Source organism: Branchiostoma belcheri, unplaced genomic scaffold, assembly GCF_001625305.1.
Source record: "Branchiostoma belcheri isolate BF01 breed outbred unplaced genomic scaffold, Haploidv18h27 scaffold38, whole genome shotgun sequence".
Classification (NCBI taxonomy): Eukaryota; Metazoa; Chordata; class Leptocardii; order Amphioxiformes; family Branchiostomatidae; genus Branchiostoma; species Branchiostoma belcheri.
Genome location: NW_017803998.1, coordinates 2303894 through 2317784, shown reverse-complemented (window position 1 = coordinate 2317784; position 13891 = coordinate 2303894). Strand labels below are relative to the sequence as shown.

The window sequence follows — 13891 nt, the reverse complement described above, 5'->3', positions numbered from 1 at the left end:
GCTTATCCTTCCTTAACCATCACCGTGCTGAAGTCGTGTTTTGGTACCAAATCTGTAGCAGTTACAGGGTTATGCAGCAAGGAGGTTAAAGATTTCGTTGTGCCTTTTCACAGATTTGTTAGGTTGAAACAAACGATACATCAAAATGCAGTTATTCCTCGAGGTACAGTAAAGAAGGGAATATTCATTTCCACCCACCGTCGCACCTTTTATGACGGTATGACTCATGTACATTCCAGCTTGGCTGACGCAATGCAGTAAATGCAGAGTTACGAGTCCCAAACACGGCGTATAACATGACAATATAGCCCTCACATTCCCAAGTCTGCGACATTGAAAGGCATAACGTTCAAGGTCATTACCGTAAAGGTAGAATACGGGCACCTTGTGACGCACGTGGTCCTTTTTTCCAAGCCATCGGAAGCCATGGATCAGGTATAGAATAAAACCAGAGCCTCTTTATTCCAGACATAAAGTCAGTAAAATGTTCAATTAAATACCGTTTGATGATTTGGAACAAGTGGCTCTGTAACTTTCACTACTGAGGAAATGTTTTCCTTTTTCCTGTCTGGGTTTTTTTTTGGGACCAAATTACAGCAAAGACATAATAAGAGACGATATAAGACTTACAACATGTAACTCCATTGCTGTCGTCATATTGTAAGGACATTTGAACGCATTCCATAATCTTACCCAAGATTTAAAATGCTTTTTTGCTGTCATCAGCAGGTTTTTATCATTTTCTTCCCCTTTCTAATTTTTTTAACATTTCACCAGGAACAGAATTCATCCAAAATTAGGCATATGCTAGCTTTCTTTTCAGGAAGCCTGATGCTATAAAAAAGATGATGCACTCCTCAGTAGTAAGCTTGGAACTTTCTAAGAATAATGATGGTTTTAGATGGTGATGCCTACATTTGTATAGCTATGGGCAGATGTCATGTCCACTATGTATGTATACTAACCATAAAAAGGTCTAGGGAGTAAAAGCATACTTCGTGTATCAGTTACAACTGGAAATGGAGTGGGATTCTTAGGCCTTCCTCAAGATGAATGACCTGTGGATTTGCACGTGTGATTCCTCCATTTGTGGTTCAAAGGTGCCTGGGAGGCTGTACTGTACCCTGTCTCCTGCTAAGGAAGACTGACTGGCTTGGATTTCTCAAACATCTTACATGACAATCATTGATAATTTTCGGTACCAAAAAGGTCTAAGATTACCAACAGGACTTTGTATGCATACAAAGCTTGATACAGCAGTTTCTTGTCTAGCCCCATTTAGCAAAATTTTGTGAAATTTGTTCATATACATGTAGGTATATTTTATTTCTTTCATGTAGACAATGTAGATTAGTTATAAAATTGAAAAAGACTAATTACATGGTGTTCAGATCAATAAAATCAGTCTTCCCCAAATAGGAAGCACAGACGTATCCCAAATTAAGTTTGGTACTTACACAAAGGACAAAATCAAATAGAAAGCAAACCAACATACTTGCCTTGTACTTTGTGCTGGATAGAAAAAAAAAGAACTGGTCAAAAAAAAATCATCAAATATCAACATATGTCCAAGTTTGTGGGGAAGTTTGGGCAGTAGAAAATGTAGTTGACCCTGATATCTTAAATCTGTTCAGAAGAGGAGACAATAACCAAAAGCAATAGAAAGCATATTTACCTGATACACACTGGCAAGAAAGCCTTTAGAATTGCTCACGCCAAAAGAAAGGGAAAAAACACATAAATCCAAGTTTGTAATTGTGGGAAATTGTGGATGGTCCGTAGGGACAAGTACATGTAGTTGACCTTGTCATCTTTAAAAACAAAACCAACCTTCATATTTAGTAATACATGTACTGTGTTCTATATATGTAAATGGCAAGAAAGCCTTTAAGATTGCACACTCCAGAAACCGAAAACACCATAAATCCAAGTTTCTACTTGTGGGAAAGCGTGGGAAGTGTCCCAGGGACACGAGGACTTCATCATCTTTAAAAGAAAAAACATCATAGTTTTATACTATATTTACCATGTATGTACTGGCAAGAAAGCCTTTAAGATTGCACACTCCAGAAGAAAACTGAAAACACCATAAATCCAAGTTTGTAATTGTGGGAAAGCGTGGGAAGTGTCCCAGGGACACGTAGTTGACCCTGACATCGTTAATCTTGTACCAAGATAAATGCCATGACAGGATATTGTACCAGATGTCGGCAGGGGTGAGGGGCTGCATGCCTCCCCGATCAGAGACATGACATCGGATCACAGCGCCAAAATGGAACTGTCAGGTCCGCCGGCGAACACGATTTATGACAGGATGAAAAAGGTCACACCCCATTGGTCAGAAGATGTAACCGGTGCAGTGGAAGGAATTTGGAGGATGCCGCAAAACCTGGATTTTTGACCAGAAAAGAGGAAATCTAATTTTCCAGCAATGGCCTATATTTGAAGTAGTCTGCAGTGATAAAGATGCATCATGTTATCTGCTTACAAGTAGGTCAGACTTGAGATTGAAACAGCTCGTGAAGGGTGACGTATTGATGTTACAACCGGGAGGTCTTTGATGTAGCTTTTTATCATTTTTGTCCCATACTTGCATAATGTTGCATATTACTCACTCACAAACGTACAACATCGTGTATACAAACAAAAAAAACACCTTTTTTGTTTTGGATGAATGTTCCTTTCTTCCTACAGTGATATGCATACATAGTATGGTTCCAGCCAACATTTTAGCAGAACAATAATAGTGAGGGAGAAAAGTGAAGCCAGGAATCAGTGTGGAGCTTTTGAAAATCTAAACTAAGGTGAAAAGTTGTCATTCCAAGCGTGCCCAAGGGTGGACATTATTCTTTGTAGGCCTCATGTAATTGGAAGCTTATTGTCAGTTTGGAGCTGGGTCATACATGTATCAACATTTTTCACATCTAATCTCACTGACTGATAACACAAGTACATGTAAATACAAGTACTATTACACCTGCTGGAAATGAGCATAACTGTCCACAGTGGGCTGTTAGTTACAAATACATTGTAATAGCAAGATGGACCGATACAAACTAGAACCCTCGAGATAAGAAAGTATTCCTCTTCTTTTTTTTGTATTGAAAACATAATTTTATACATATATATCACAAGCTAATTAGAATGCCAACACACTTCATACTGTATGTACATGTATATCTGCCCTAACATTTGTGGAGTTCATATATATGATTGTTCCATATGCTGTCAAAATATCTAGAATATTCAGCAATGATTTAGCTCAATTCTAATAGAGTTTTGATCCTTTGTGTTTTATCCATGCAGGTACCGTGCCAGGGTGGAGAAAGTGTCTGGGAACCAAGCCAACGTCTTGTATGTGGACTATGGAAATGTGAGTGGTCATATCTCATTACCTGTTGACGCACTTCAGTAATGGCGTGTTCACGTTCGCTGTAGTTCATCGTACAAACTGTATGATTTTTGGTTAAAATTTTCATTTATTTTGAAGAAGGGATGACATCATGTGAATGATTTTCATCTATTTCCCACAAGGGACATGGATATTGTAAAGAGGATGGTTTCTTAGGTGGCATCAGGAAGCAACAGTTAATATATTACATCAAGTAGATGTAGAAACAGTGTGGAGTAATTTATGTTCGAAAAATTCAGTTTCTTGTAGGATGGGAAGAAGAAAAGGTACACTAGTGGCACAGCCATTGGGTAGGGGAGGGGGGCTGGGGTTTCTCACTCCAGTTCAGCAGTTCAGTGGATCATGCTAATTGCTTGGTAGTATAGTCTTGCGGCATTCCTTTATAATCACATGTTCTATTGTTTTTTTGGAAGGTTTGCCCTGTAGCTGATTGATATGATTAAGCAGCACACAAACACCCATGTAGAAGTACATGTAAGGCCATGCTGATTTGATGTTGTTCAATTTCCAGTCAGGCCTTGAAGAACTAACTGCCAACAATGATCTAACACAGCCTTTTCATCAACAAGACTGCATTTTGTACGATGCAGGGTTGTCCCAAGATGGCCTTCAATTTGCGATCTTATGACAATCATACTCCATTACACCGTATGACCCATAAGGATGCTTTTTTTGTACGAAACCAACTAGTTTTGCTGGGCGTCAGTTCTACATATAACTTGTAGAGTCATGAAATGTTATACCAATCATAAAGTACTACCTTGTTCAATTGAAAACGTCTGACATTTGTCCCAGGTGGTTTGTAAAAATGATCCAATCCTAAAAACTTTTATTCAGCCTTTCAAGCCAAGCTATTGGGGCTGACTTAGAGAAATTAGCTTTTTTTATACAATCAATAAGAAGCTATCATAATAATTATTGTGTTTCTGGATAGGGGAGGGGGGCTGGCATGGGGTTTCTCACTCCAGTTCAGCAGTTCAGTGGATCATGCTAATTGGTTGGTATATGTAGTAGTCTTGCGGCATTCCTTTATACTTGAAAAAATTACTGAAAAAATTACAGTACAGTACGTGATTGAATTTGATGAATCTCAAATTTTTAAACTTTGCTTTATTTGCCAGAAACTGTGAAGTTTAGTCCCCGGGAATCTACAGATACCTGTAGTATTTCACATTGAAACACCTCGAATCGGAGACCATTAACACTCAGTCATGTTGTGAGTTGGGAAAATTGAGTCAGACCCTCTTCAAGCAGACCACCTGTTCAACCGGACTGTTTTTCTCTGGTCCCCTGGGTGGCCGGCTTGAGCAGGTTTGACTGTATGTAATGTCATGTAGGTCTTTTAAAATCCCATATGGGAATATTTGACAGCCCACCATGACAAGAAATGCGATGCCATCATAATAATCTTTTATTGAACTTTCATTCCAGGCATTGATTATGATATTGGATTTGGGATGAAATGGCCAGACAGAATCAGACGCATGTATAGTACAAGCTTGTGTTCTTCGTAAAAAATAAATACCACTATAAGGCCACACCAATTTAATTAATTGGTTCTCGGATTTGGCCTCTTCTTTTTTTCTGATTTGCAAAAAATTCCAAAGTTCAGGTTCTGAATCAACTCCAAAATGCTTATCTTTTGGAGGCAATGGTTGAAAAAAGTCCTTGTCTTCCTAGTCGTCACTGTTTTTCTATCTATCAATGCAGTGGTTTTATTAAAAAGTTCGAAATTCATAGTTTTCAAATTATAAGCCACGTACCCTGGTACATGTGTATGTTGACTCAGTGGCTTCTATTGTATCATTTGGGGCTATCAAAGGCCTTTTTTTTTTTCACCCTGTCGCTTTATATTTTATTCGGAACTAACAAATTAAATTGGTGTTTCCTAATGAAGTGGACTGTCTTGTTTGTGATCATTGAAAATAGCAGCGGCAACGTCTTCCCCCAGTTGCATGACACTGACTGATGCACCAGTGTATCGGAACCAACTGAAAAAACCAAACCCTCTTACTTTATAGCCCCGGGCTAAGATCCTATAAGAAAACATGAATTTTTAATTTTCAATTAGAAATCCCCAATAAGTCATGCAGCCACGTGTAAATGATTCAGAGACTTTTTGGGTTACTGAGGGATGTGGGAAGATGTCAGATCTTACGTCTTAGGCTGGGATTCTTTGAGGATTTATCTCAACATTAAGCTGGGATTTGCGCTGATCCTCACCTCAGGCAGGTATGAGGAGCTTAGACAAGTGGGAGACGGTAATGACGCTACACTAGACGTTAAAGTCATGACGTAATAAAAAGGTAAAGGTCCCGTAGTCAGGGCTCGAAATCCTTTTTTCTGCAAACCTGCACTAGTTCGGTCAGTGAACATTGAAAATTACTTGCATCAGATAAATTTTACCTGTACCACTTAGACATTGAGAAGTTAATAGATGGCATACTAAAAAAAACTGTTCAGATCTAGCTAGAAACCATTGCTATCATTTCTTTTATACGTCATAAGTGGTCTTAAACAGCCAAATGTAGCAAATAAAGATCTACATACACCTACATGTATATATGTACCCAGTACATAGACCAGTGCAGGTTAGGTGCACATACATGTAGACATCAGAAATACCTGCACAGCTCCAATTTTACCTGCACTGATATGATGTTTATTATGTGCATATGCACCCAGTATTTTGAGCTATGGTAGCCCTCTCATTCTAGATGAAGGAAACATAGTCTTGAAGACAGAAATATACAGAAGCTAGAAGTACCCGGGTCCATTAGCTGTAAGAAAACAATTCTGACTTAAAATACAGGAAAGAACAACATGGGTTTCTTGAATTTTCATTAAACAAGTATTGTGAAATGTGCACAGAATAGTGTTCTTAAGCTTGCTGACAGATAGATTTTCTTTTATATACTACAAAAAAGATGCAAGATGTGTAAAGTGCCTTCCTCGGGGACACAATCGTTTGCCAGGAATGCCAGGATTTGAACCCATGACCTCTCAATCCTGTGCCCCTGGTGTAACCACTCAGCTATCAGCACTATAGAGATCATGAAGTTTTCAAATCTCTCAAACTCCAGGTCAAGATAGCTTTGAATGATGACTAGACTCAGATGTTCAAGGGTTAGGTGTAACAAGTCGATCAATGTAATGTAGCCAGCTGCCACCGCGCCGCCTGCCTGCGAAGCTGGTGTGTTACACCGAAGAGGGGTTATACCAGCTATACAGATACAGAAGCTGGTGTGTTACACCGAAGGGCGGTTATACTGGCTATACAGATACAGAAGCTGGTGTGTTACACCAAAGGCGGTTATACCGGCTATACAGATACAGAAGCTGGTGTGTTACACCGAAGGGCGGTTATACTGGCTATACAGATACAGAAGGAAGCAAGGTTACCAGAATGATTGACACGACGTTCCAGAATTTTACTTGCCTGCATTGTAGGTATTATTGAGAGGATAATTAGCTTCAGCCTAACTAGATTGAGCTGTGTGAAGAAGATTGTGACACTATGTAGGTCAGTGATAATGGACTTAGCAAGCTTGTCTGTGCAGAAATTGGATTGATTATCAATACAGCAAGCAGAAGTGAATATGCAAATGTCTATGTGGTATAATTGAAACTTTTTTTTTCCTCCGTGTCCGGAGGATTTGTTTTGGTGTGTCTGATTATGTGTTTGCTTGTGTACATACATGTATGTACATGTATCTGTAGGTATTTCTACATATCAGGCATGTCATGGACAAGAAGTTAGGTGCTAACACTACCAACTACATTTGGTGTTAAGATGCAGTTTTGGGGTTACTCACGCCATTGAGTGGAGTGACAGACCCGTATCTATTGTTCTCTAGTAGGTATTTCTACACGTCATATTACGCATGTCATGGACAAGAAGTTAGGTGCGCTAAGAGCAGAATGTACAATGTAGGTGTTAAATGCCTTTCCATGAGCACAACATTGTGGCCTGCGAGGGATTCAAACCTAGAAACCTTCAATAGAATAAATAATTATCAATTCTTTATTCTCAATCACTAAAAGTCTTGTTTACATGTACAAGAGCCGATGATTTTATGACTGTCTGTCTTCATCGGGACTATAATAACTGGCTTGCTGTGCACTAAGGCTAGGTGTGAAGTGAAGCTGCTAACAGTGCAGTCACAAAATGTATCATTAATGGGGACCAGATCAGCTTTTTGACTGCAACAGTTTTTTGCCTTCTGCAGTTAGAAAGTTTTCTGTTAGGTGGCAGTACTGAATGGTGGTGTACACCATGTAAAGTGATTTGTTGTCACAGTCTTATGAAAAAGAATGTGTATCAACCTACATGTCCATGGCTGGACCACATGTCAATGTTTTTGTTTGTTCATTGCTTTTATAATTATAACATTGTCCTTCAATTTTAGTGTCTACATTCCTTATGCTGAGGTCACATTTCCAAACCAGGGCCCAGCCGGGCAGCTTTTGGGAACAAAAAGTACTACATTTGACATGTACATTTGACAGCAAAACACAAAAAAATCTTATAAGAATTGTTGATTTTTCATCCATGCAAACAGCCTGGCTGGGCCCAGTTTGAAAATGTGACCTTAGCATGCGCATAACCAAGGAAGTTAAATACAATTTTTAACCTCCTTGGCATAACAGTTGCTTTTCAGGATATAATTTTTTGGCAACACCTCAGGTTGGAGCTTTTTTGATATTCATGGTAGATTACACGATTGCATACAATGTAGTTGAAGGTGTAATACTTACCTGTGTGTCTGTGTTCCAGAGAGAGGTGATCCCAGCTGCCAGACTGGCCGCCCTGCCCTCCACATTCCACACCCTCTCCATCCAGGCTCACGAGTACCAGCTGGCCTTCATCACTGTCCCAGAGGACGTAAGTCTCGTAACAGTCACACAATATCTGCTTCATATTTTGAAACTTTTGAAACTTTATTTTCAATACAAACATGGCAGACAAAAGTCTGAATTGCGTTGGTATTTACAAACCATTGAGCTCGTTTTATATTATTATACACAAGCTGTGGGTATTTACAGTTTTAAAAGTAAATTCTTAATTTCTATATAAAACAAATTGGCATCTCTTAAAGATAAAAAGATCAATTAAAAACTCGTAGTTAGGCGTAGATTGACAACAAGATAGGTGCAGGGTAAACTTTAGATTCGAAATTCAGACAGTTTGTTCAGAGTACAGTTCAGAGTTCACTGTCCCTTGTTGAGAAGGTTTAGGAGGTATGGGATAGGAGAGTTTTTAAGTCTGTTGGTCCGACAGAGAGGTGTGTTAACTTGAGGCAAATGTATCTATTGGGTTTAATTGCATAAATTATGTTCATTGCTGACTTAATCAACAAGTGTAAATGTATTTATTGATGAAATTATTGTTTATCTGTGACGTGATCTACAAGTGTATAGTGTTAATTGGTGAGTTTATCAGTGAGTTTATCAATGGTCAATGGTGTTCAAGAGCTTTTGTGTTTACTACTGACTCTATAATATAGAAGTAGTTTTGCATGTATATTTCAAATTACATGTAAAATGTTTGCCAACATGCAATTTTTTATGTGCCGTGGGTTAACATTGGGACTTTTAATGTTGTATTCAAAAAGTGTTTCTGAATTGCAGAACTTAATTTTGATATTCTGCAATATTGCTGAACACTGAAAAAAGTATTTGTACCACTGCAAGTGTATTGTGTTCATGGGTAAATAAATCTACAAATAGTTTGAAGCAGCTGTCCTTGTTAGTACATGTACATGACTTGTATGATGTATCAAACAAAAAACTTGCTTTCAAGAAATGAGTTGGGTCATGCCAAAAAATACCCCGGCTACACTGCTTGATAGACAGTGTAAGGGGCTAAATCACAATGTAGGGGGTCTAAATTACAGCGTAAGGGGGCCCCTACGCTCAAACAGCCTAGTGAGAGCTACGAGTAACCCCCTCCCTACCCTCTGCCCTCCTCAGCCCGAGGCTAAGAAGGACGCCCAGGAAGCCTTCGCGAAGGACGTTCTGAACCAGCAGCTGGTGCTGAACGTGGAGTACAAGAACCAGGGGCAGGACATGGTCATCCTGCTGACCGCAGACAAGAGCTCGGACATCGGCCTGGGACTGGTGAAGGACGGACTGGTCATGGTGGAGGCACGGCGCGAGAAAAGGCTGCAGAAGATGGTGGGTTTAGATAATAAAATTAATCATTATAGTTAGAATAATTGGTTCTCAGATTCGTCCAGGCCTTCACTTTTTTTTCTGATTTGCAATAAAAATTCTGAATTAACTGAAGTTCTGAATTAACTTTAAAAATTCTCATATTTTGTCCTCAACAGTTGATGAAAGTCCTTGCAAGAGTATCTTTCATATGCATGTACCATAATTCATATAGCAAGCTTTAGTGTTTATTAAAATGTGATTTATGCATCTTTTTGGTGATAATCCTGTTGTGTACCTGCAAAAACGGAAAGATAATTTAATTCTTCCAAATACAACAGAAGAGATCACATAATGTAGCAGTTTATGATGAGACAGTTGATAAACTTCCTGTGACTTTTCTGCAGGTCAATGACTACAAGAAGGCCCAAGAAGCAGCCAAGAATGCTCGGGTAAGAACATCATTCATTGAAACATATCACCATTTACAACAGTACCATATTTGTCATCATGCAACATTCAGTTTTTTTTACTTTAACTTTAACCCAAGTGTCACTATGAACCCAGGTAGGCTTATAGCACAAGAAAATGTGTAAAACAACAATGTTTAAAATAATGAAAATCTTACATAATATTGCTTTAACATAGTCTGAACTAATTTCAAGGAATGTGAAATCTGTACAATGTCATGTTTGATGACAATTGTTTGATTACATGTATGTTTGTTTGTTTGTTTACAGCTGAACCTGTGGCAGTACGGTGACTTCACCGCCGACGATGCGGTAGAGTTCGGCTACAAACGCTGAGCGGCCCGCTCCACACCCAAGCACAGCAGCACAAGATGGAACATAGGGTCTTCCAATTCATCACAGTTCTGCCCGAGAGAGAGAGAGAGAGAGAGTACACTTTTCCAGACAAACCTGTAGTATACTACAGTTTAGCACACACAGTAAAAATGTAGTCGGTAGGCAATTATTATGTAATTAGACAGAATATGTAATTAATATTAATAGCAAAAAGTCTGAATAAAAACAACTGTAATTTTGATTTGTCAAATGAATACTATTAGATTGCTGCAAAGCAATAAATTTTTCCGCTGCAAAAAAAATGTAATGCTTAGCAATGATACTTATTAAGACTTTTTTCACTTGAAATATACTCAGTAATCAGTTTTAAAGGGATTTTATTGAGCAGTATTTAAATTATTACTACTCAAGAAACTAACTTATGGCTTGATCTTGAATCAGACAAAGCATATTGGCAAGTAACAAATGTATTAAAGGGTTATTATGTAACATATTTGCACCAGAAATCTAAATATTTGACTCGAAAAAAAAATCTTCATGTGATTGTCATTTACTTCCACTTTTCACCATATTTGTGCAATTATCTCATTTTTTACATTTATGGTTGGTGCTGAAACAGGCCACACCAGGCACACTCAGTTTGTGGTGCCACCACAAAATACACAAATGTAAACAAACATGGCTGACAGCTGTGTTTCCAGCTTTTTTTTCCATGGTGTAACATTTTGGCACTTACAGTTCCTGACTGACGCATATTTGTATTGGAGAAGGGCTGATTCAACTTACTTTGTAAAGAAATGGCCAAAAAATTGACTTGTGTCAAATGTTACATAATGCATCTTTAATACCCAACACTGGCAAGTTACAATTTTACCTACTTACATTGTACATGTACATGTAGATGAAATGTATGGCCAGTACAAGTTACATCTCATTAATGTTATGATGATACATTATTATATTTTGATAAGATGTATTTGCCAAAGAATTTGAGCATCTATTATTCTCAATAAGTAATGTATAACTGACAAAGCAAAAAAATACCATAGTGATATCTTTGAATACTCGAAATTAGCAAATGTAGGATACTTGATAATTGAATGTTATGAGAAAGTATAAAGAGACTGAGACGATAATAATTTGTTAGACTATACAGCGTAATGTTTTCATTTTCCATTCCAATATATTAGCAAAGAGGTCATTATGAAAAATAACTGTAATAAGAATGAACTGTAGGGAAAAGGTGTACAAGGGGGGCAAGAAATAAACAGAACTGTGCAAAATCAAGTTGTTGTTTTTTTCATTTAGTTTATTTCTCATTATTGATGTGAATAGATAGCTGACATTATTTGCACCCTAGACTTATAGGAATGCACGTCGTATGTATGAAAAAAAGATGGACAAAATACAAAATGTAATTCCCCTTTGTTATGTGACCAGGAACGTTCTTTTGGGTTCAATTACTCTCAATTACGCCTACAATCTTTCATAGTTCCTATTATCGTAACTTAGTGCACTAGTTTCTTTTCTATTTCTATGTAATACTGGTCAAAACCCCTCACTGGGGCATCACGACCAGGGTACTTAGTGCACTAGGGAGGTGTTCAGCACTAAGGACAGGTTTACCTGTGTGTGGAAGGTGTTCAGCACCAAGGACAGGTTTACCTGTGTGTGGAAGGTGTTCAGCACCAAGGACAGGTTTACCTGTGTGTGGACGGTGTTCAGCACCAAGGACAGGTTTAACTCAGTGTTGTGGAAGGTGTTCAGCACCAAGGACAGGTTTACCTGTGAGTGGAAGGTGTTCAGCACCAAGGACAGGTTTACCTGTGAGTGGAAGGTGTTCAGCACCAAGGACAGGTTTGCGTGTGTGTGGAAGGTGTTCATTCTACCATGGAATAAACCGCGAAAATAGAAGAATAGGAAAATTGGGCAAGAGTGTTATGTTTCATACTGTGGCCACATAAAAGTTTATTCTTGAAAACGTTTATTTGTGATGATAGAAATACTAATTTAAAGGTGCCCTGTAGCTGCATTTTTACCCATTTTTTAAACCGAGATTGACATCAACGTTAGTATCCTTCGTAATTAGATAATCTAATCGTCCTTCTTCGACACATAAGTGCCTGGCACGGAAACGGGCCGTCATTGGTTGTCATAATTAGATTATCAACTTCACATTAATTATGCACGGCCGTTCTGCACACCTGTGTAAAAACAAGTTTGGTATGGTCCACTTTCAAAATGGCGGTTTCATACGACGGGAATACTCTGGGCTGGTTTTTTCACAACTTTCTTGGTACTTTTAGACGTTTTCGTCGATAGAATGTCTTAGTAAGTGTGCAGCAGAATGTCTGGGAGTTTGTGCTGTGGATTTGTGTCGTTCTGGTGATGTTTTGAGGAGAAAATGCGGACTTCCTGACCTGGCGAATTTTGGAGAAGACAAAAATGGCGAGACAGCTCGGAAGCACGTGAAGGGTAACGTTAGCGTGGTATGAAGACGACTTCACTTACTGTAAGTGTTTCAGGTAAACCAGTACATTGTTTGGCTGACATTATTCCTTAGCAACTAGCACGAACATGTCAACATATTCCGTAAGAAATTAACTATTTCTGTATTACTAGGCAGCGACCGTTCCCAATTTTACACAGGCTTAGAAAAGTTCATCAAGTTGCCGCGTTTTCAACAACATTTTCAATGTGTGGTGCGCTTGTAGAGTGTTAAATGTATGTGCATGTCTTTTTAGTCAGTTGTTCAGCGTTTTAAGGAATTAAAAGAGAAGGAAGGAAAGAAATTCTGCATTGACCGAACCATTTTCTCTCTTTATCTCCACGTGGTTCAAAACACCTGTTGGAATGTGGCCATGTAACGTTACATAATTATTTTTGATGATTTTTGATGATCCCGCCAAAAATTTCAAGGCGCCGAAATGAATACGATACAAAACGTTTGAAAACTAGTTATGTCGAGTTGATCATACTTTCGTTCTTCATTATCATTTGCACCGTATGATGTTTAATTTAAAAGCTTGTTCGTTTCGTTTTTAGAGTAATTCAGTAAAGAATAATGACCAAGCCCAAGTATTTCTGGCGCAAACACTACAGTTGACTATGCTTGACGGTAGCAATTCCTATTTTCAAAACGTTTTGCGAGTTTTTTTCCACATAAAGTTTCAGTCAAATTGGGTTGATTTATTTTATTGTTGTTTCTATCCCCATTTTATGGTCATTGTGTAGAGTTTTCATGGAGGTTCGAGATATGTGTTTGTTGTAAAGTAAAGATATTTAAGGTGTGTGTGCGCATTGCTAGTTTTTATTATTTGAGACAAGTGTCTAACTTCTAATTTCTGTATATTAGTTGATATTTAAGTAATGACTGATGCAGTAATGAGGACTTCTGTCTGAACCTGACAAGACAGACTGGACCAGACCAGATGATTCGATGACCCGAAAGGAATATCAGGTAAGAAAAATCCCAATTCTGCATTTTAACTACAGCTATTTGATGTTATTTGAGACAAGT

At 38.3% G+C, this 13891-nt stretch overlaps 1 protein-coding gene across 1 annotated transcript in view; it reads left to right on the top strand.

Moving 5' to 3' along the window:
• Positions 1-11658, top strand: part of LOC109476608 (staphylococcal nuclease domain-containing protein 1-like) — a 168464-nt gene extending 156806 nt beyond the window's left edge. The window contains exons 21-25 of the mRNA XM_019777599.1: positions 3307-3373; positions 8190-8297; positions 9386-9589; positions 9973-10017; positions 10306-11658. Of these exons, the coding sequence (XP_019633158.1) occupies positions 3307-3373; positions 8190-8297; positions 9386-9589; positions 9973-10017; positions 10306-10371 (490 nt within the window). The 3' untranslated portion in view covers positions 10372-11658. The remainder of the gene's footprint in view (positions 1-3306; positions 3374-8189; positions 8298-9385; positions 9590-9972; positions 10018-10305) is intronic.
• Positions 11659-13891: the final 2233 nt, after the last annotated feature.